Genomic DNA, 19,841 nt, shown 5'->3' on the forward strand with positions numbered 1-19,841 from the left:
GACACATTTTCAAAATGATTTTTATATTCTTCACACTGGCTCCAATCAAATGACCTGCTCTTCTTTGGAACCGTCAACCAATCCGCGTATTTTGTGCAGAGAGCAATAAACGGCACATAAGCTTCAGACTGTAAAACATCCACCTATAACCACCAGCTTCAGAACCAAGACAAGACATTTGTTCAGCATGTGTTTTCACCGCCCGTTGTTCCGTAACCCGAAGCACACGTGCAGGCACGTGATAAATTACCTTGAAAGTCCTCCGAGTTTGGCAGCTTCACTCCACAAATGACATAATCCGACTGATTGGGCTGTGGATTTACATAAGAAATTTCAAATTAAGGGCAGGAAAACTCACACAAGATGAAAACTAATGGGATGAGCAGCTTTGCTGCTGGCAGAGATTTGCTCTAAATCAATGAGTTATCATGCAATTATGTCAACATTTCAGCATTTAGTTTGTCAGCCAAAAATCTTACAAAACCGGGTGATTTTGATGCATCTTATGAGGTGTCTAGCAGAAATGGGAGGGCCCTGTGAGAACACTTAAGTGTAAACTGATATGAGGAATTTGACATTACTTTGGAATAGAAATGAAAATGGATGCACAAATTACAATAACCATCTCCACAATTTCTGCATTATCAAAAGTTGGTTATTGCAACCGGTTTGCCGTGTCAAAAAATGCGTTATGGCGCAGCGTACGATCAGGCTCCACTTACCACATCAATGGGGTAGATGTAAGAGAGCTCAGAGAGTAGCTGACGACAACGGAAGGTGAGCTGGGCGTTGGACTTGAGAAACTGCTCTCTGAGGAGATGAAAGCACACATAAAGATGACACAACGAGCAAGAGACAAGCAGCAGGAAACAAAAGCGTGGAAGACTTTGGGAGTAGTAAAAGAATGGCTGAAACTACTTTAACCTGTTCTGACTAATGTGAAATGAAGATTTGACACTGGTTTTAAACATCAAAGTGAGGAAAAAAAAAAAAAGCTTTTTTTTTTTTTTTTTATTAAATTGCCAATAATATTACTCGTTCGCATGAATAGTGTCTGAAAGTATCATTTTCTTTGGGCTTCCTGAACAATATTTACACCGCAGCTCGTGGAGCAGTGTGGGTAATAGCCCATCATTTCATGCAGATGAAAAGGGATTTGGGGGGAAAATGGTAATTGAATGTGATCCATCCTCGCATAAATGCTCCTCCCCCTTTCACTTGAATTTCCGATTCGGCCTTGCCTGTGGTTAGGGATCTCTTATTATTTCAGTTTTCTCAGTGTGCAGCCGCTGTGTGTAGGTGAGAGAACAGATAGACTGGTGTGTCACAGCCGTTTGATCTGAAATCACTCGTGTACAGCAGGCTCAGCCTTACACATCTGGCTAACCCCACTGTAACAGTCCTTTACGAACTTCTTTTTCTAAAACAAAGCTCTCCCCACAGTCTGTCTGAAGACATAAAGAGATTGTGTGTATTTAAGCCTTCTTTCCAGTCTTTCTTGCTGAGCTAACTTTCTGCTTTGCCTTACAGTGTTTTTAAACAGTCACGTGGACATGACATATCTTTTCATCTCCGTCACATAAGAAATGAGCATATTTGCCCATAAGAAAAAACTTAGTTTTCTTGGTTAATCATTACGTGAATAAAAAGAGCAAATAGATTTAGTAGTTGGGCTTCCTCTTTGGTCTTTTCTCTTTGGATATATAGACCTATTTTGCTTGCAATTTAACTGCAACCATCTGAGAAGTTCAAAGGGGCAAATGTCTCAACTCATACAGTAGAAGTCTTAAAAGTTACAGACTATAACTGTTTTTGTACTTTTTTTTTTTTTTTTTTAAAGCGCTCGCGAGACAAAAACAATGAATTCATTTGTTGCAGTCAATTGCAATTTATGAGATTATAGCATTTTTCTATCAATCTTAATCTACAACAATGAAAAGGATCAACGTGTCTCCCTTTAATGTAATAAATAAGAAGTTCAGAGAAGAAGAATAAAACACTTAAGTACAACTACAGCACTGTTGTCTTGAGCCACCCCACATTTCTTTATATATTGCCAGAAAAAACAGGACACAGAATCAGTGATTCATTGAAACGTGCAAAAACTGATAACAGAGTTTGTAGAATTCAAACGAACTTTAAAGTCAATATTTGGTCTAAGCTCCTTTATTCTCCAACACAGCCTGAACCCTCTTAGACCAGCTTCCTGTCGTTTCTTTAAGTAGTCTTCAGGAATAGTTCTCCAAGCTTCTTGAAGAACATCCAAAGCTCTTCTTTGGATGTCGGCTGCCTTTTGTTTCCATTCTCTGTCAAGACAATCCCACACTGCTTCAGTAATGTTGAGGTCCGGGCTCTGGGGAGGATTCATCCCTCCATAAGACCTGTTGCCACTGATTTTCAGTCCACTTCTCGTGTCATTTGGCATACCTCAGCCTTCCTTTAACAATGGCTTCTTGACAGCCACCCTTCCATGGAGACCATTTCTGATGAGGCTTGGTCCAACAGTAGATGGATCAACTAAAGGTCCACATGCATTTCTCAGGTCCTGTGTCAGGTCTTTGTTGGTTCATTTTCTCTTTTACCGAGGACATCACTTTCAGAAACTGTTGATCTGCTGTAGATAGGTTTGTAGGTCTGGCACTTCTTTTGTCTTCCACCTGCCTGGTTTCCTCAATTTTTGGAAGACACACTGCACACCATGCTCAGATATACCAAGTTTTCAGCTAATAATTCTGAAATCAACTTGTTGGAGTAAAATACCATCTAATGGCTGTCGAGCTGTGTTATCTTGGGCATTTTTCTAGATGCAGCTCTTTGCGACAGGCTGCTGGTAACAAAGTGTCAAAAGACACCATTTGAAATTGGTTCTTTGCCATTTGTCTGTTATGGGTCGACACAACACTGGCTCAGCCCTTGAGATAGGCTTCCTTTTTAATGCTTGATTGATTCATAGAACTGTGCTACGTGGCTAAACAAAAAAATGGGGGGAAAAAAATACCTTCCACTGAAAAGGGTACAAGGACTGTACAGAAGATTTATGAAAAAGCAGCCAATGTCCAAAGGAAAACTTTTACAACTTCAGAAAGCCTGGAGACTTATGGCATGAGACCACTTTAACAGATTAGAAGAAACTCTGGTTCCTTGCAAGAGAAATATAATGAAATAAGGGCTGGCTCAAGACTCAGGACTTTTGCAAAAGCCTGTATGCACATCCCATACAGTTAAAAGAAAGTACAAACTTAAGTAAATGTACATGTGTACTTTCTAATACTTGTGACCAAAGCAGAACAGGCTCAACAACTCAAGCAGGCTCCAGAAGGGAAAAGAACACATCTACAACAGCTAAAGATCCCACAAATGCAGACCATGTGATATTATTTGTGAGATGAACTCTTCATGAGGTGCAGGAAAGTAGATGCATGACTTGGTGAAAGGCTTAGAAAATGCCTGCATGGTTAAATGCAACTTTTCTCAGGGTAAATGCTGAAGGAAAAATTAAATGAGAGGAGAGCTTCCATTAAGCACATAAACAACACATATTTCCAAGGAACTGATGTTAGGCAGATGTAGAAGTGTCTGCATTAATTTCCTGTTCGCTGGGTCTCTCTCTGCCCCTTCTGGCCTTCACACAACTCTGGTACAGCGACTGGGATTGTCAGGCACATTTCAGATAAACAAAGCTGCATCAAGGGTTTGCAGTCACCGCAAACATCTCCACACATACCAAGATAAAAACCGGCCAAAGGGCTTTTTCTGTGCAAAATGCGCTCGCTCTTTTTTGAGAACAAATTAAAAAGGATGTGCCAGCAACAAAAAAACATCTTTTTTGTTTTGAAAGAGCAAAGTGAGATGCCAGGAGCAGGGTGTAATCTTTTTACTTTTTAAGATGATTTAGAAACACACTGAGCCTTGTAGTCCCAGCGACGATCTGACTGGGATGAATGCATTTAGCGTGCGTCTCTGGCAGAAATAAAGCAAGAGCTAATTACAGCTTCACACATACCTCTTGGCTGTGCATTCCTTCTGCAACTTAGTCAAGGATTCTTTCTCCTCCTTCAGACTCTCGTGCTGAGCAGAAAACACATCCTCTGAAAGAGACAGAGACAGAAAAAAAAACGTAAATTATCAGGTTTGTGTTCTCCTATTTGTTACCTCCGAGCATCCAGGTGAGCCTGAGTTTGGCTGCCGACCTTCCTCTATCAAACAAGATCAAACAGGATTTTTGATCAGCTCCAAACCATTTCCTTTTGACATCACATAAAACCAAACAACACATGTATACAGATTACAGGATTTGTCAGGCTGTAAATACAGAAGCGGGCACGTACATAAAATTAGAAAGAAACGGTTAGTGGTAGTGATGACACAGCCTCTAAAAAGGAAGTGGTGTAAATGTAATACAGGCAAGCTCAATGCGGCACAAAACCTCAACGATGTATAATAATAATAAGCACAATTTTGGAATGTAACCCAGTATTTCTGTTTGTACCAAAAATAAGTTTTATTCTCTGATTGTGACCACAGAAATCAGTGGCGAGGTCTCCCTTAGGCAGCCAACCCCATCATTTGTGACCCCATGATTTTTGGATTCGAATCAGTGGATCTCTATACTCAGGTGACACAAGGCAACTTGGTCCCCTCAAAAAAAAAAAAAGGTACTTTTCATGTGCTTTCATTTCAAATTAATCACCAACTAGCTGATATTCCAGCTTCACTGTGAGAGCCTAATGATCCACCAATCCATCTGTAGGTGTGAGGTCAGAAAGAACCGAAGCTGCTTGACATTTTTGCTGGAGGCAAGTCGTTCGCCACCATATTAATCTCTACACACCCAAGGGCTTTGAACCTAAATGCTGGCAATCACGCTTAATTATGGGTAATATAAGCTCCAGGTTTTGACAAGAGAAAGAAATGGGCTTAATAAAAAGGGCCATATTTCTTCAATCCGTTTCGAACTGTGCAGCGGTATATTAGGAATCACAGTTGAACTGATTCAGACCTTTTTATTGATTCTGAATTTGTCAGTTTTGACCAATTATGTGAGAAAGAATAGAAGCTGTAAGTACAGTATGTCTTAAAGACAACCAACAAACTACCAAACAAATTCAATTATTTGAGGCCACGCTATTGCAAGGAGCATATACCATGACATAACTTTTTTTTTTGTCATAATTATGCAGTGCATGACATTTAATAGCAGCCACAGTGGGGGATACTGAGAGAGGACAGAGGTCAGTATGAGTACAGTTTAAATATAAAAGAAAAAGGAGCGCTTTACTTTTTCTGTTATCTAGTAGCCCAAACTACAAAAGTTTTCACTGTTCTGTGAAACTTATGTCACACTTTTCAGCACTAGCTCTGGTCTGTAAATAATCCACATGTGCACAGATGTTCTTGCATAACCAGACAGACACACTAGATTAAGAAAGGTGTCAAAATGTCACGAGGAATCAAAAAGTACATTTCTCAAAAGTTAGATGGATAGAAAAAGCTCTCACAACATAAATGGATCACTAAGGTGTTAGGTGCTTTTGAAAGTGTGGCCATTTGGTGTTCAATTAAGCATGTAATCCATCCTTAGTCAGATAGGCTGACAGCAGATGGTTCAAAACAAGTTTTAAGCCGTTTTAAGCTTATCAAACCACATGTGATGAGATGAATCAGAGGACCAACTTGTTATCACATATTCCCATTTACATGCCTGCTTCTTGTATCATAAGGGTATAAGGTGAGAGAGTGATTGAGAAAACAGAGGTACTATGAAACATCTCTATCAGAACAGCTGGGAAGACAGATAGCAGATAAGCCAGAGATCAGACAACCCACCCCTCTGCAGTGAGTGATGACACCAAAACATATTTTAACATTGGCCTGTGCTGCACTACTGCTTTCATGTAATACCCATATCAGTCCTATCTGTTCTGTGCATCAATCTCCTTATCCTTTCATCCCGCTAACCTGTTCCAGTCTGTACGGTGGGACGGTATGGAAAGAAAATCCACAGCAGAGACCATGGCAGTACACATGAAGCCCTCTGTCTGTGCATTTCTCAATACACTTCCACTTAAAATACATGTTACTACAAATCTCCCGAAGTAGCTTTTTAATGAATGTGATGTTGAGAAAATCACGCTCCATCTATAAATCAGTCACAGCTTTTCTAATTGTGGACCTAAGCCAGCGTACAGAGACGTCTTTTTGGCAGCAGATGGTGGACTTCAGAAAGAAATCCAACAGCGAACGCAGCACCTGAACACCGTGCTTATCGCACATGCACAGGATTGAGATGTGTTCAATGCTGCAACGCTCATCATAAGTACAGCTGAATTCACTGCACAGGTGTCCTGAAGTTCTTTGATGATTTTCATAAGAGCAGAGTAACAGCCCGGAAAGGCTTTAAGCATCCATGAGAAGAGAAATAGCCTCAATGGGCTGATTTTCAGGCACAATTGCAGCCGGCTGACAGAAGAAACAGTAACATTTGTGAATGAGAGCAGCTTCACTAGTAATTCAGGTGTATTTGTGCACACCTACACTTTACTCTTTATATAAAAAGATGCAAAACTACGGAGCGTGTGCAAAACGCCTCGACCCATTTGAGTCTAGTTGAGTGTTTACACACAGGAGTGACTCCATCCAGTGTTCAGATTCAATGTTATCACTTGAACAGTAAAGAGCTCTAATAGACCCAACATGAAGTACATTCTGGTCAAATTGTCTGAGGCCTCCTCAGTGGTTATTTCAAAATGGCCCGAATTCATTCTAATTCAGTCTGATGTTCATGACAAATGCAGCAAAAAAAACAAAAAAAAAACACAATTTAAATACATTTTCAATCTGATCATCTTCAGAAACTTTTTAAGTGTATTGAGACATTAACTTTCGCTTCATGACATCATTACTGAGTGACACTTACTTCATGCAGCCTTCAACTCAGCAGTGAAAGATGTGAAAATAAAAGACGGGCATGAGAGAGTCGTGCATTCCATAGAATCAAATTAAACTACCCATGAAATGCGCCGAGGATCACTTATTAAATACCTTCGAAGGAATATATTATACAGGTGTCTGAGGGGAAAAAAATGCACTATGAAAGTTTAATAGTTATGAAAATGGTAAGGGGATCCATAAAAGTGTTCCATGTTATAAAAAAGAACATGTCTTCATTTTCGTTTAAAACTATTCCACCAGAGTAGCCTGGTTTTGAATCCAAATTCCTCTATGCTACGTGTTAAAAGCTTTGACCGTGACAGACAGAGGAGGGTGTCAGGGGAAAGAATAATTAAAGGCAAAAAAAAGGGAAAGAACCATAGAAAGGTGGGCTATTGAGCCACAAGGAGGAGTACCTGTCGAACCTTCTGTGGCTGCCAGCTGGTGAAAAGTCAATGTATAAAGCCAAGCTTCTGCTAAAAGGAGCCCTAATGATGATAGCTTCAATATGAGACCTTTTCTCTGAGGTGACAAGTACCTCCACACACCACACCTTCACAAAACTAAGTTCCTCACACTTGAGACACTCAGCTTCTGACATTTATTGGTCAGGAGCCCTGGCTGTGAGGCAGATCGTGAGAATAACTACCGTTGCTACGTACAATAAATGCCGCTCACAAGCGTGATTTATGTTGTCTGCTCATGGTGGAAGGAGGGAAATTAGACAGGAGGAAATTGTGACAAGAGCGTGACCCCACCAAATCCAAACTGATTCATTTCAGGGAGACGAAAAAACTACTTTCATTGTAAACTCACAGCTGTTAAAAAAAAGGGGGGGGGGCTGTGGTCATGCTCATACGTGCCCTGTTCTAAATTGGGTGAAAGACATACAGTAAATGTATTGTAAGTTGGTGCATTTGGAGAGGAAAAGCCAAAGTTTTTCTTGGACTGCTGCTATGATTTGTGGTAACTCAGCAAGCATTGAACTGCTACTCGTTGATCTGTCATCAGGGTGATTTAGACATCTGATATGTTCTCGTATTTATTATACTACCACTGTCCAGGATGGCAAAGAGGAAGAGCACAGCATCAACAAACCTGCAGCGACTTTCTAATAAGCACTTCAAAAAAATGTGAACACCTTCATCTCGTCTTTTCCTGCCAGCTTACGCACACACCTGCAGAGCCTGTAGTATGTTTGGGTTTTCTGGGCCACTTGTTTTGAGAGAAGCTGGTTCACAGGGAATAAAAGATGGATAAGAGATATTGGCTAATGGGCCTGATGAATGTGTGAGAGGCAGGAAGACCACACCGCTGGCTACGGATGAGATCTTAAAGAGCGTGACGAAGAATGGAGATTAAGCCGATACGGTATGCCTGCTGGGGATGTAAAGCACGGCAATATATTCACACACACTGTTAAACTATCAATAACGCCTAAAAAGATACCTGGATCTAATAAACACTGGAATGTGTGAAAAATTCAATAAATTAAACACATGCTTCTAATCTCATCAACACACATACACCGATCAGTCCCAACATTAAAAACACCTGCCTAATATTGTGGAGGAACCCCCCCCGTGTCACCAGAACAGCTCTGATCTGTTACGGCATGGACTCCACAAGACCTCTGAGGGAGTTCTGTGGTATCAGGCGCCAATACATTAACAGCAGATCTTTTAAGTCCTGTAAGTTGTGAGCTGAGGCCTCCGTGGATTGGGCTTGTTTATCCAGCACATCCCACAGATGGACGATAGGATTGAGGTCTGGGGAATTTGGAGGCCAAGTCAACACCTTTAACACTTTGTCATGTTCCTCAAAGCATTCCTGAACCGTTTTTGTGGCAGGGTGAGAGAGTCCACCGCATTGAGAGAATACTTCTGCCATGACAGGGCGTCTGTGGCGTACAACAATATATAGGTAAGGAGCGCGGGTCATAGTTACATCAACATGACTGTCAATATGCGAGATTTCCTGGCAGAGCATTTCCCGGAGGCTCGTGCTGGTTTGCCTTTTTTCTAGCAGCACTTCCTGCTGCCGTCTCCTCCTCTGGTAAAAGATGCAGCCGACTGTCCACATAATGTGAATGATCCATCAGGTAAGTCCAGCTTCTTCCACTGCTCCATGGCACAGTTTTAATGCACATATGCCCAGAGTGGGAGTTACTGAGCACTGCAAACACTGCAGAATACCTGCCATTTTGGAAGTGTTCTGTCTCACCATCGTAATTTGAGCCGCCTAATTTGCTCAGATTTTTTTTATGATTATCAATGCTGCTTTCAACATCTCAATTCAGGAACTTACTGATCACTTAAAGCCTGATTCATCCCACTGAGAGGTGTCACGTAATGATGTAATTAATGCTATTTACTTTGACTGGTAATTGCACTTATGTTGAGGCTGATCGATCGATACATCTCATCATTTCCATTGTTTTATATCGAGTAATTATTCTTCATCATATTTGTGTGTTTTTGGACGGACCAGCCAAAAGAAAATGTCCAGAGAGAGATCTAAAATTAACCTGCTTTCGATAAGATCATAGACGTCTCCAAAGTGAAAGATGAGATCAGATGAAAGAAGCACTATATGGTCCCAATCCAAATGAAATCAGACACAACATCGGCTGCTCTGTGAAGCACTACAATCACGGGTTTTCTGTCTGTAACTTATGATCCTTTTTTCCATTCATGTAATTGATTAATGTATTTGGGCAGATTTGAATAGATAAAGAACAAGGTTCAAGCAAAGCAGAGTGAAGCCACATATGGCTTCTGGCTTTTGATTTACAAGTCTGGGAAAAAAAACAACAAGACTGAAGCACATAGGCCTACTCAGCTGCAGCATGCCAATTTTCTTTACCTTTTTACCTTTTTTTTTTTTCCTTTTAACCCGCTAAAAGGTCTTTTTCTTAATAAGCACCTGTCCGGTCTGAAAAAAAGCTCATGAAAGAGCTGCATAGCAGTAAAGCGGTGAGTTCTTTCAGCTGTAGACCGAGTGGTGACAGTTAAAAAGGCAGAGGATTAACGGCCATTTTTTAAAGTCGCAGCACAAAGGAAACTTCTCCCACAGTCTATATCAGTGCTCTCTTTTTATGTGTGTGTGTTTCTATGTGCAGACTACATGCTAATCATTAACATTACGTGGCTCAGTGCCCTGCCCTCTGGCCAAACAGCAAGCTGATGAGACAAGCCTCCTTCAAGAAAAACACCAATGCTGATGTTTGACAATCGGATGAGAAGATTTCTATTACTTCATTGTGGAAATCTGGGTTGGAACAAGTTTCATTTTAAGAACGTTGTTCTGAACATTATAGTAGCATTTTAATGTGGTAGCTATTACGATATTTGATTTCATTCATAAGTGCTAAAGCCCTCCTGAGGTGGAGATGTCACTGTGTAGTATATCAAGTACTGAAGCAAAAAGTTAGGAAATACAGCGATTTAATAGGATATATACAGTATACCCTCTTTCAATTCTATAGTTTTAGGAATCGGGACACAATCACAAATCATCAGTTCCCAGAAAGTTAATGAAAGTACAGAAGAGAAAGCCTCTTCTCTTTCTCAAACCACTTCTGGAACAATGGAATAAAGTCTTTTAGACAGACGACACCACAGTGGAGATGTTTGGTCATAATTCAGCAGCATGTTTGGAGAAAACCAAACACAGCATATCAGCACAAACACCTCATACCAACTGTTAAGCACGGTGGTGGAGGGCTGATGATGTGGGCTTGTTTTGCAGGCACAGAACGTCCACCACGGACTCCTCTGTGTGTCGTCTGTTCGACAGCTAAAGCTTGGCTGAAACTGGGTGAAGTCGCTGGTCCAAAGTCCAGACCTCAACCTGATTCAAAGGCTGTGGTGGAGCTCTGAGAGAGCTGTGGGTAAATGAATGCCAGCAAAACTCAATTAACTGGAAAAACAATGTAAAGAAGAGTGGGCCAAAATTCCACTGCAATGATGTCAGAGACTGAGTCATACAGAAAACAATTACTTCCAAGTTACTGCTGCTAAAAGTGGTTCTACAAGCTACCGAATCATGGGGTGCATTTAGTTTTTAACACACTGCTTTTGCATTTTGGCGTATTTTTTATCAAATGAATAAATCATCACACAGTTTGATAAGCAATATCTCATTTTGAGATGTGTTAAGGGCCAGATTAATTTCTTATTGAAAGAGGAGCGTTCTTTTTCTCTACTGAACATCCAAAGAATTCAAGTAATTAATATATTTGCCAAGCTATAATAAAACTGCATTTTGAATTTCTTTTGAAAGAAACCATGGCAGTAAAGAAAAATCTTCTTCTGCTCCCAGACATCAAAGCCACGAGCTGCCGACTTCACAAGGTAAGTTACGGCAGTGCACAAACATTCTTGTTTAACTGGCCTGGAAAAAACTGCCAAAACCACGGCCGTGGGTTTTATAGTTTGCACATCGTGTTTGAGTTGAGTCTCCAGTCCTCTGACCGGGACCTTTATCAAATGTGTAATAAAGGGCATGCGACCCTTCTGCTGCTGTCAGAAAACCTGTTTGAGTTGTTGAAAACTAAAAGTCTCCAAAACAAAAATAATTACTCGAAGTGAGTAGTCTTTAACTAAACTTTTCAATAATTACTGACAGCGTTTTATCAACATTACTAAATGCACGCATTTTGGGAGGGTAATAATACAGATAATGTATCTATTTTCCTAAACCTGAGATGAATTTTATCATTCGCCAGAATAACAACATCCTGGTGAGGCCGGTCCTGTCTGCAACATAAACAAAACAGCCGAACTGTCATAGCTACATTTAAATTCTCTTTTCCTTACAATCAGTAGCTGTAGCGAAGTCGTTTGTGGGAAATAATGAAAAGCGCTGGCGAATTTCATGGAATTAGTTGCACATGTTTGAACTATTGTGTTAAGTCTTCTTCCACAAGTTTTTGAGTCATGCAGCACCATGGGAGACAGCAAAATGAGTTGCAGAAGTGCCTTTCATTTCCTTTCCCACTTGTGTGTTCTTGTGAGCTCCAGGAGTAGCATTGAGCTGAAAGAGTACACTTAAAGAGACGATCAAAAAATGCTTCATTTTGCCCGCTAAGTTGTTTGCGGGTAAAGTCCACTTGTTTTTTAAACACTTGATGTTTCTCTGCAATTATGAATGCATGCCTGTGTTGTGTGTGCTGCAAAGTAGTTAGGATCAATGCATAACCACTGAGGCAAAACTCCATTTCCTTTTGAAGAGGGGGTTTCTCAACATTAAAAGCTGATTAGTAGAAGGCTATGTGGATTTAATCTGCTGTTCAACTCAGTTTACCTTTCTTTTGCAGCTGTGCCCTCTCCTTCTGTCGAATGTCTATTTCCCTGCCAAGCGCCTTCCTCTGCCGCTGTAGCTCACAACGGAGCACGGCTATACGCAGCTGCATGCACTCCCGCTCCTTCTTCTGCTCAAAGAAGAAAAAAAAAAAGAAAATAATAGAGGAAACAGAGAGAGAGGGAGGATGAGAGAAAATGTTCAGCATGTGGTCACAGCAAGATTCAAAGTTTATTACAGTTTGTGTGGACCCCAAAAATTCCTACTGGCCCTTTCAGAAACAAGCCTTGTTTTTGCAAGCTGATCGCACGTCTCATTGATTTAATACACATCCACTGAGAGCTCACCCTTAATAGTCCAGAATCCACCGTCAACAGCTAATGACAAGAAAGATAGAATATGAGCAGACTATTAAAAACTTCTCACTGAGCCCTGAGATCAGGGTTAATGGTGAAACTCCACAGTAATGAGCCCCGGTCCTGGGAACGGCTGGCTGCAAGTTAAGTGGTCTGAAGTTCCAGCTTTTTGACATTCAAGCAGGTGATCCGATACGACGTGAGAACAAGAGCTTCAGGGTCACACCTGGATTTGACATCGTGTAGCATCTTTAGAAACATTAGCATGTTGATTGAAATGTAATTGTTAATAGGGATGTAATGAGATGTTTACGAGTCTTACATATTCTGCATTCAACATTTTAACTTGTTGCAGCTGCACGGATTTATTACAAGGTTTACATTTCCTTCGTTAAAGCGACCCACCACACAGAACTTTGGTTTCTTCCAGTAATTATAACAAACTCTGCTAGTTATTCAAGCAAAAGCTGCATTGCTGGACGGAAATCTTCCATCATCCAGGTGTTATAACTTCTTTCTGGTAGATTAGATTGATTTCCTTCTGAATATATGTGTTAATACAAGGTTTGTTTTTATTCTATTTTTTTAACATACAGCTCCCTCACTCACATTCTGGTTGTGTTACACCTGTGAGGGCTGAACTATGAAAAAAAAAAAGCATATTAATTACAGATGTTAACAACAGATGTGTGGGTGATGCTCCCAACCTTAGTATTGTGTATGCAGGATCACTGACAACTAATAGCTTCAAGATTCGTTATCTTCTTTTCATCTACTTTTAATGATTGGTTTAGAATTAATTGGTGTTAAACTTGTTAATAAAATAGTGTTGGAGCAGAGCGGCGTGTGAACTGTGCCCTTTGTCTGCCATTGTGCCGTTTTATCATTGTGAGTTTATTTCCATAAATATAAAGCTGGAGAGACCTTTATCTTAGTATAAACTGGAAACTGGGGAAACTCCTACGCCTACCTTCAAGCTGACAAGACATCAAGTCAGGCAGGCAAGACGAGACCTTTTTTTAACTGATGCAGACCGTGACATTATCAGTGTGCTATCACAGTAAGGAATGTGTTCTGAGTGGCAGCAGAGGAAGTACAAAATATGTTCACTGGAAAATTTGGAGTCTGTAGCTTGTGGCTTGATTCTGTGGATCAGCTGAGAGAATATGAGTTAAATGACTGTATGAAGTTGTGTGCAGCTTGTGAAGAGAGACATTCTTCTTTGAAATCTATGGCACATATAAATGTGTTGAAGCGAGTGAGAGACCACAAAACAACCCATCAACTCTAAGAGCTTGAGTCTCTTTACCCAAAGATCTGGCTTCTTCCTATATAAATGCTCCCTGACCCGCAGAAGCTTCAGAGTCATTAGTCAAATGCTTGTCCTCTCTATCGGGTAAGGCTCCATCAGGCTTCACAGCTTCATCTCTATCTGGCAGGGAGGGGGAGTCCTGGAGTAGGCCAACTATCTAACAAGGAACTGCACAAGGATTTATGGGCAGATGGATGTGGGAAAAGGGGAACAATTTGTGGTTAAAAAGTACCAGGCAATGAAAAAAAATTATGTTGGGATGAACGGATAACTTCAAAAGACACTAAAATAGAAATAAAAGACATAATTAACAGACCCATGGCAAAGACATGTTTCTGTAATATAAGTTGGAAGACAAAAACATGGATTTAAACCGAAGACTGAGAGAGATAATGATGATTTGGCAAGCAGCGAGCTTGTTATTCATTCTGTAAGCACCCTGCAAGTGAGGACTGTGACTTCTCACACACATACACACACTCTTAGATTGGGATCGTAGCGTGAATCTGACTAAACAGATATGCCTCCTCTTGAAGTTTTCTGAGGGCTTTGAGGAAAGAACAGAGGGTGGAATCCGTCACAGGGAGACGACTGATAGAGCCTCCATCTCCACTGTGTCGCACCCTGATACTTGCATGTTAACCACCGCTGGCTTTGGCACGAACCATCAACCTCCTACACTTTCACTGAGCGGCAAAGTTGACAAGTGGGTCACAGGCATGCGAGTGTGTGTGTGTGTGTGTGAAGGAGAGAGAGACTGTAAGCCACCACCAGGGTCTGTCAGACTCTTACTGAACATCAAACAGCAGTGGGTCAGCTGAGTAAATAAGCAGCAGGCATGAGGAAGGGGGGGCATGTTATAACCCAGCAGATTAATGGCAGAGAGTGGGTGAGAGGGTGAAAGGGCCATGTGCTGGGGTTGGTGGCCTCCACTTTGCCTCCCTTTGATCCAGACTCACTATGATGTGCACATAAGGATACTACAGAGCTCTCAAAAGGCGGAAACCCTTAGAAGAGCCTAACAATGCTCCCCTCACTCCAACTTGCAGGGCTCTTACAGAAAGGTAGAAGACGAGGATTATGTGATTTATTAGCTGATTTGAGCCCTGAAAAGGGTTTCAGGGAATGTCTCACTGAGAGAAATATCAGAGACAAGTATTTGAAAGGGATCCTTTGTAGCTAAAAGAATGGAGCCTGGATGTTTTAGTGGGAAAGCTCAGGCTGGTGGAGCAGCTTTAATAGGTAGGGTGAAGGTCTGGAGAAAGGAACAAAAAAATGAGGCATATCAAAAGCTGATGGAGAGCAACAGCTGGAGCAGCTGTCTAAAGAGGCTCACTAAAGAGGCACGGAAATCCTCTAAATTGGGAATCCCTGCATCAGCACGTAGAAACTTTTAAAGATTTGACATTTTCAGTGGACACAAAACATCTCAGCCGCCAAGAGTTTCACCATGTAAGGTATGTTTTTCTAAGTCCAGGCCAAAAAAAAAGAAAAAGATTTTTTTTAAGAACAAGTCTACCTGGAGGATGAAAACAGCATAGCGCCACAGCCCCAGGACTTTTATAACAGCAGAAGATAGGGGATGCTTTTGAAGTGAACGTTTACAATAAACACGAAGTCGAAACTGGGATCAGTGTTCCGTTTTCACAGCTGTGTGGCTGCCAATTCCAAAAATGTTAAATATGTTCTGTGGACTTTGCTGTGGATCCTAGTTGAGGATATGACAGGTGGTAGATACATAAGCAGAGGATTGTGGTCCAAGCATTATCACTCAGGTAGTGGGGTATTGCTCTTGCTTCATTTCTCAGCTGAGCCAGGAAAACATTCAGTAGCTGCCCAGAGGCTAAAATGATATCTCACATTGCTTTATGATACAATTACGTCTAAGACTATGAGCGGTAGAGGCTTTCGAATCCTGGCAAGAATCATGCACAGTGCAGTCTGCAGATGATTACTATTACTGGAGAAACCGGTAGGCCTGTTATTGCTGATTACAGCAATTGCTGTTCTGTGGTGTCAGTTGTGTGCTTAAACATCAATTTTTTTTAAAAAGCATGTCTCTTTATATGTTTTCTGAAGCCACTAATTTCCCTTCAGCTTTCCATTTTTTCAGCACACCATGAGCTGATGAAAGAACAATGCCAGCGGCTATGGAAAATAAGTGATCAAGCGTTGCAAAGTATTTTCATTGAGCCAGTGGGGATATTGCTCTCTCTACTTCTCAGCTGGGCCATGAAAGCAAACAAAATTCAAATGCTGCTCAAAGGCTGTAATGATAGCTCACAGGGCCTAATGGTGCAATTACATACGTGGCTCTAGGTGATAAAATCTCAATGTCGGTTAGAATCAAAAGGATGCTTATTATTAGTGGAGAAACTAGCAGACCTGCTTTTGCTGATCACAGCAATTACTGCTCCGTGGTGTCAGTTTGTGTTCTCAGAAAACATATCTGACAAAATCATATAATCCGTATACGTTTTCTCAAAGTACAAATCCGCTTAAACTTTTCGTGTCTGCAGTTTGCCGTGAGCTGATTAAATAACGTCTACTGTTTCTGACAGAAAGGTCCAGGAGCTGCCTCAACACAGATGATGAGAAGTTGCTGATGAGCAGGAATTCGCCCGTGCTCACCCGCACAGTGCAGGTCGCCGTCGTCCTCAGTTTTTCCTCGATCTCCTTCCCAATCCTCTGCACTGTCACTTGGGTCTGCTTGATGGCTCTCTGTGCTGTGTGAAGCCTGCAGGGGGAGAGAGAGAGAGAGAGAGAACGCAAAGTCACAATCTTCATTGTGTCACAACACACTGGACCGCAAGAGCGACTCTGAGCTGAAACTGCATTTCCAAGAGATCATTAAATTGATTAGCTGAATAAAAATTGAGTCAGTTATGAGTGCACCAACAATTCATTCTGCTCAGCTTGGATGTTTACTGTGACTGTTTATATGACACAATGTGAATTATGATTGTTCCCATGTGGGGAACGGTCATTGTGCAGAGTGGTTTGTTATCCCTCTTTGTTTCTTTTTCTGCAGAAGTTAATGAAGAGTTTTGACGTTAAATAATGAACAAAAGCTACAATGAGAACATTCCCAATATCAATAATCAGGCTACAGTCGAGAACAGACAGATGGAGCTCCGAAATAGCATAAACGAAAACAAAAAGTTTAATCCCTACTGTTTTTCTAATGATCTAATTGCAGTACAGTGTGGGATCAATTGCTGTCCAACAGACCTAAACCCATCAGTTCCAGAAAGCAAAGACTCTCAAAATGGTCACTAATTAAAGCAAAGGCCCGTTTCCAAATTCCATGTCGCAGTCAACACTGAAATAGGGAACAGCAACATCAGTACACAAATGACAACCAAACACATTATTTAGATCATCACTCACAGGAGCGGTTAACTTTCCAGAATGTTTGCTTCAAGTCCAGAGTGTATCGAAAGATAGACAAAACCTTCACAGCTCAACCCATGGGACTAAACTCATCCACAAGCAACAATCCCAGATGGTGGGAATGAGTTACAGGCCACAGACAAAAAGAATAAATAAACAATCAAATTATTGACAATTATCAAAAGAACTGTCAGGGTAGTGATAGATCATCTCCATCGAGCTAAATGTCCCAGTGGCATCCATACACAGACGAGACCTGCTGCCGCATCTTTTAGCTTCTCCGTTTGTTTTCACATTACCTTCAGCACCGCAAAGGCACCCGTAAACATCACTGACTTCTCCTGCTCTGGTGATGAATGTTCTTCTTTCCAGAGGAAGCCAACCAAATAGTTTGGTTTGATGAGATTTTATCCAATTTGAAACAGACACTTACACGGAAGACATGGAGAAAAAAAAAGTATGGGACCCGAAAATAAACGGCTGATGATGTTGTCTCACTTCTGGTAGAGTTCATAAGAAAAAAGCAGAAATTGGACTATTGCAGGCAGGAAGAGGGGATTGTGCTTTGGGTCATAAGGGTGACATGAATGGGGTTTTCTTTTAGATTCCTGCTTGCCTCTTGAGTGGCTTTAGTGTAAGAGGCTCTTTTTAAAAGGCTAGCAGCTTGTTTGGGTCATTTTGCTAATCCTACAGGAGCTTTTTTCTTATGAAACTCACATAGTCACCTTTGGTTATTACTGCCTCTTTCTGGCAACCACTCCAGAAAAAAGGCTTCTAAGGAGCAGACGAGATAATCATTTCTACCCACATTAGGTAATCTGTCTGAGGTGACAGCGATAACATTCTGAGATAGTCTTTTGGAACATCAGGGCAAATCTGTTTTGACAGCTTCATCTGTTCAGGTGGTTGAGATGGGAGAATCTGATATGGCCTTTTCCCCCAGGTTAAAGTAGTTATCATCGCTGTGCTTTTCACGCATGTCTGACGGCTTATCACCCCCTACGTCTTGGCCTAATGCCTGCCCATCACCACAAGCTGCAGAGCAGCAAGGGTCAGGGGTGCTCCCATGTACACTCAGATGGGACAGCACCAGACAACCGCCTAAAGAACACCGACACCGATCATTGACAAATTTCCCTTTTCTGTGGCATGACATCACAGCCCTGCCACAGATTTTCAGGAAGTGATGGCTGAAGCTGTGCACTCAACCCTTGATCCTGATAAGCATCAGACAAACAATCACATTTGTGTCCTTCAACCATGGAACTGGTTTCTGCAGGGGTGTCAGATCAAGTTCTGCTTTTCAGACTTCCAGATTTTTTTTGTAAATAGAATACATCTTGTTGAGGTCTTTGCTCGGGCTCTTATGGATAGTTACATCTGTGTTTGTTAGATAATGAGAAAATATGAGAAAATACTAAATGAACTAAGAACCGGGGGGGGGGGGGGGAGTAGAAGACTTGGAAAGTTCTCCAACCAAACAGGATTTGTTTTATGTCATTTACCTTTACTGATTACCATGATCTAAATATTTGCCGTGGTTTATGTGCCTGGTTGTGGTCCAGCATCTGCAATTTTTGATATCACGGCAGAGAGGGAATCAGTAAATACAGATGTGTCATCTGGCCTACAGAGATAGGCAGGAGAAAAGGGTCAGAAGAAGATGTGAGAGCATACGGTTTGTCTTCTGAGGGAATATGAGAGTCTGACACATCATAAGACCTCAGCTGCTGTTTCTTTAACTGGAGAACAGAATGATGGGATATCACATTACTATAAAGGCCGTCTAAGTAATTCATGCATGTGTGCTTTGCTTACTTCATACTTCTCCTTCTCAGTATTTTAGAGGAAAAAACCCAAGTTCACATTTTACCTGACAATTTATCATTCTGTTTCCCAAATATAAACATCTAAAGAGCTTATGAAAGATTTAATCTTGTCAAAAAGTAGAACCTGTCTGCTTCTTTTGAATTAATCGGGCAGTATTATAAAAGCTTAGGGTTAGGCTTATCATCTTAACATATCATAAAACAATTCTCCATTTGGATCTTTGCGACCTTCGTAACAAGCTGTGGGCCACAGACTTATAAAAGTCTGGATTTCTGGTCATACGTCAATGAGGGATTTGCCAGCGTAGTCCCACATTAACATTCTGCTCTAAATTTATAACAGTAACTAAAAACGTAATTAGTAAACCAGGGAATACGCATTACAACGGCATGTTGTGTGATTTAACTATTCCTCAAAATATCAATAACACATTTAATTTACAAATAAACATTAGGCCAATTTCTGTACAGATTTCATTTGCGCAACAGACCTGATATATTGTTCATCCTAGATTGTTTCGACTGGCTAACACCTAAGCCTCATTCACAGGATACAAACAGTCATTTAGCCAGCTGTCTTTGTTTGCCACTCAGTGGGTGTGACCCGAGTGCAGTCACACGTCTAATCACACTTTACAGGTGCATTCACACTATAAAGCTTCATGTAACTTTGGTCGTTTGGCAGCACTGTTCACACAGCTTACTTTGTCAGCTCAT

At 41.1% G+C, this 19,841-nt stretch overlaps 1 protein-coding gene across 1 annotated transcript in view; it reads right to left on the reverse strand.

Annotated features, from left to right (window-relative positions):
* The window catches only part of uvrag (UV radiation resistance associated gene), an 87,788-nt gene that overhangs the window by 54,845 nt on the left and 13,102 nt on the right, over window positions 1–19,841 (reverse strand). Inside the window, exons 7-11 of the mRNA XM_072374389.1 lie at window positions 16,534–16,639; window positions 12,238–12,364; window positions 4,004–4,088; window positions 723–810; window positions 251–311 (exon numbers count right to left, since the gene is read on the reverse strand). Coding sequence (XP_072230490.1) covers window positions 251–311; window positions 723–810; window positions 4,004–4,088; window positions 12,238–12,364; window positions 16,534–16,639 — 467 coding nt within the window. The remainder of the gene's footprint in view (window positions 1–250; window positions 312–722; window positions 811–4,003; window positions 4,089–12,237; window positions 12,365–16,533; window positions 16,640–19,841) is intronic.

This window comes from Leuresthes tenuis, unplaced genomic scaffold (assembly GCF_036924035.1).
Source record: "Leuresthes tenuis unplaced genomic scaffold, fLeuTen1.0.hap1 SCAF_21, whole genome shotgun sequence".
Classification (NCBI taxonomy): Eukaryota; Metazoa; Chordata; class Actinopteri; order Atheriniformes; family Atherinopsidae; genus Leuresthes; species Leuresthes tenuis.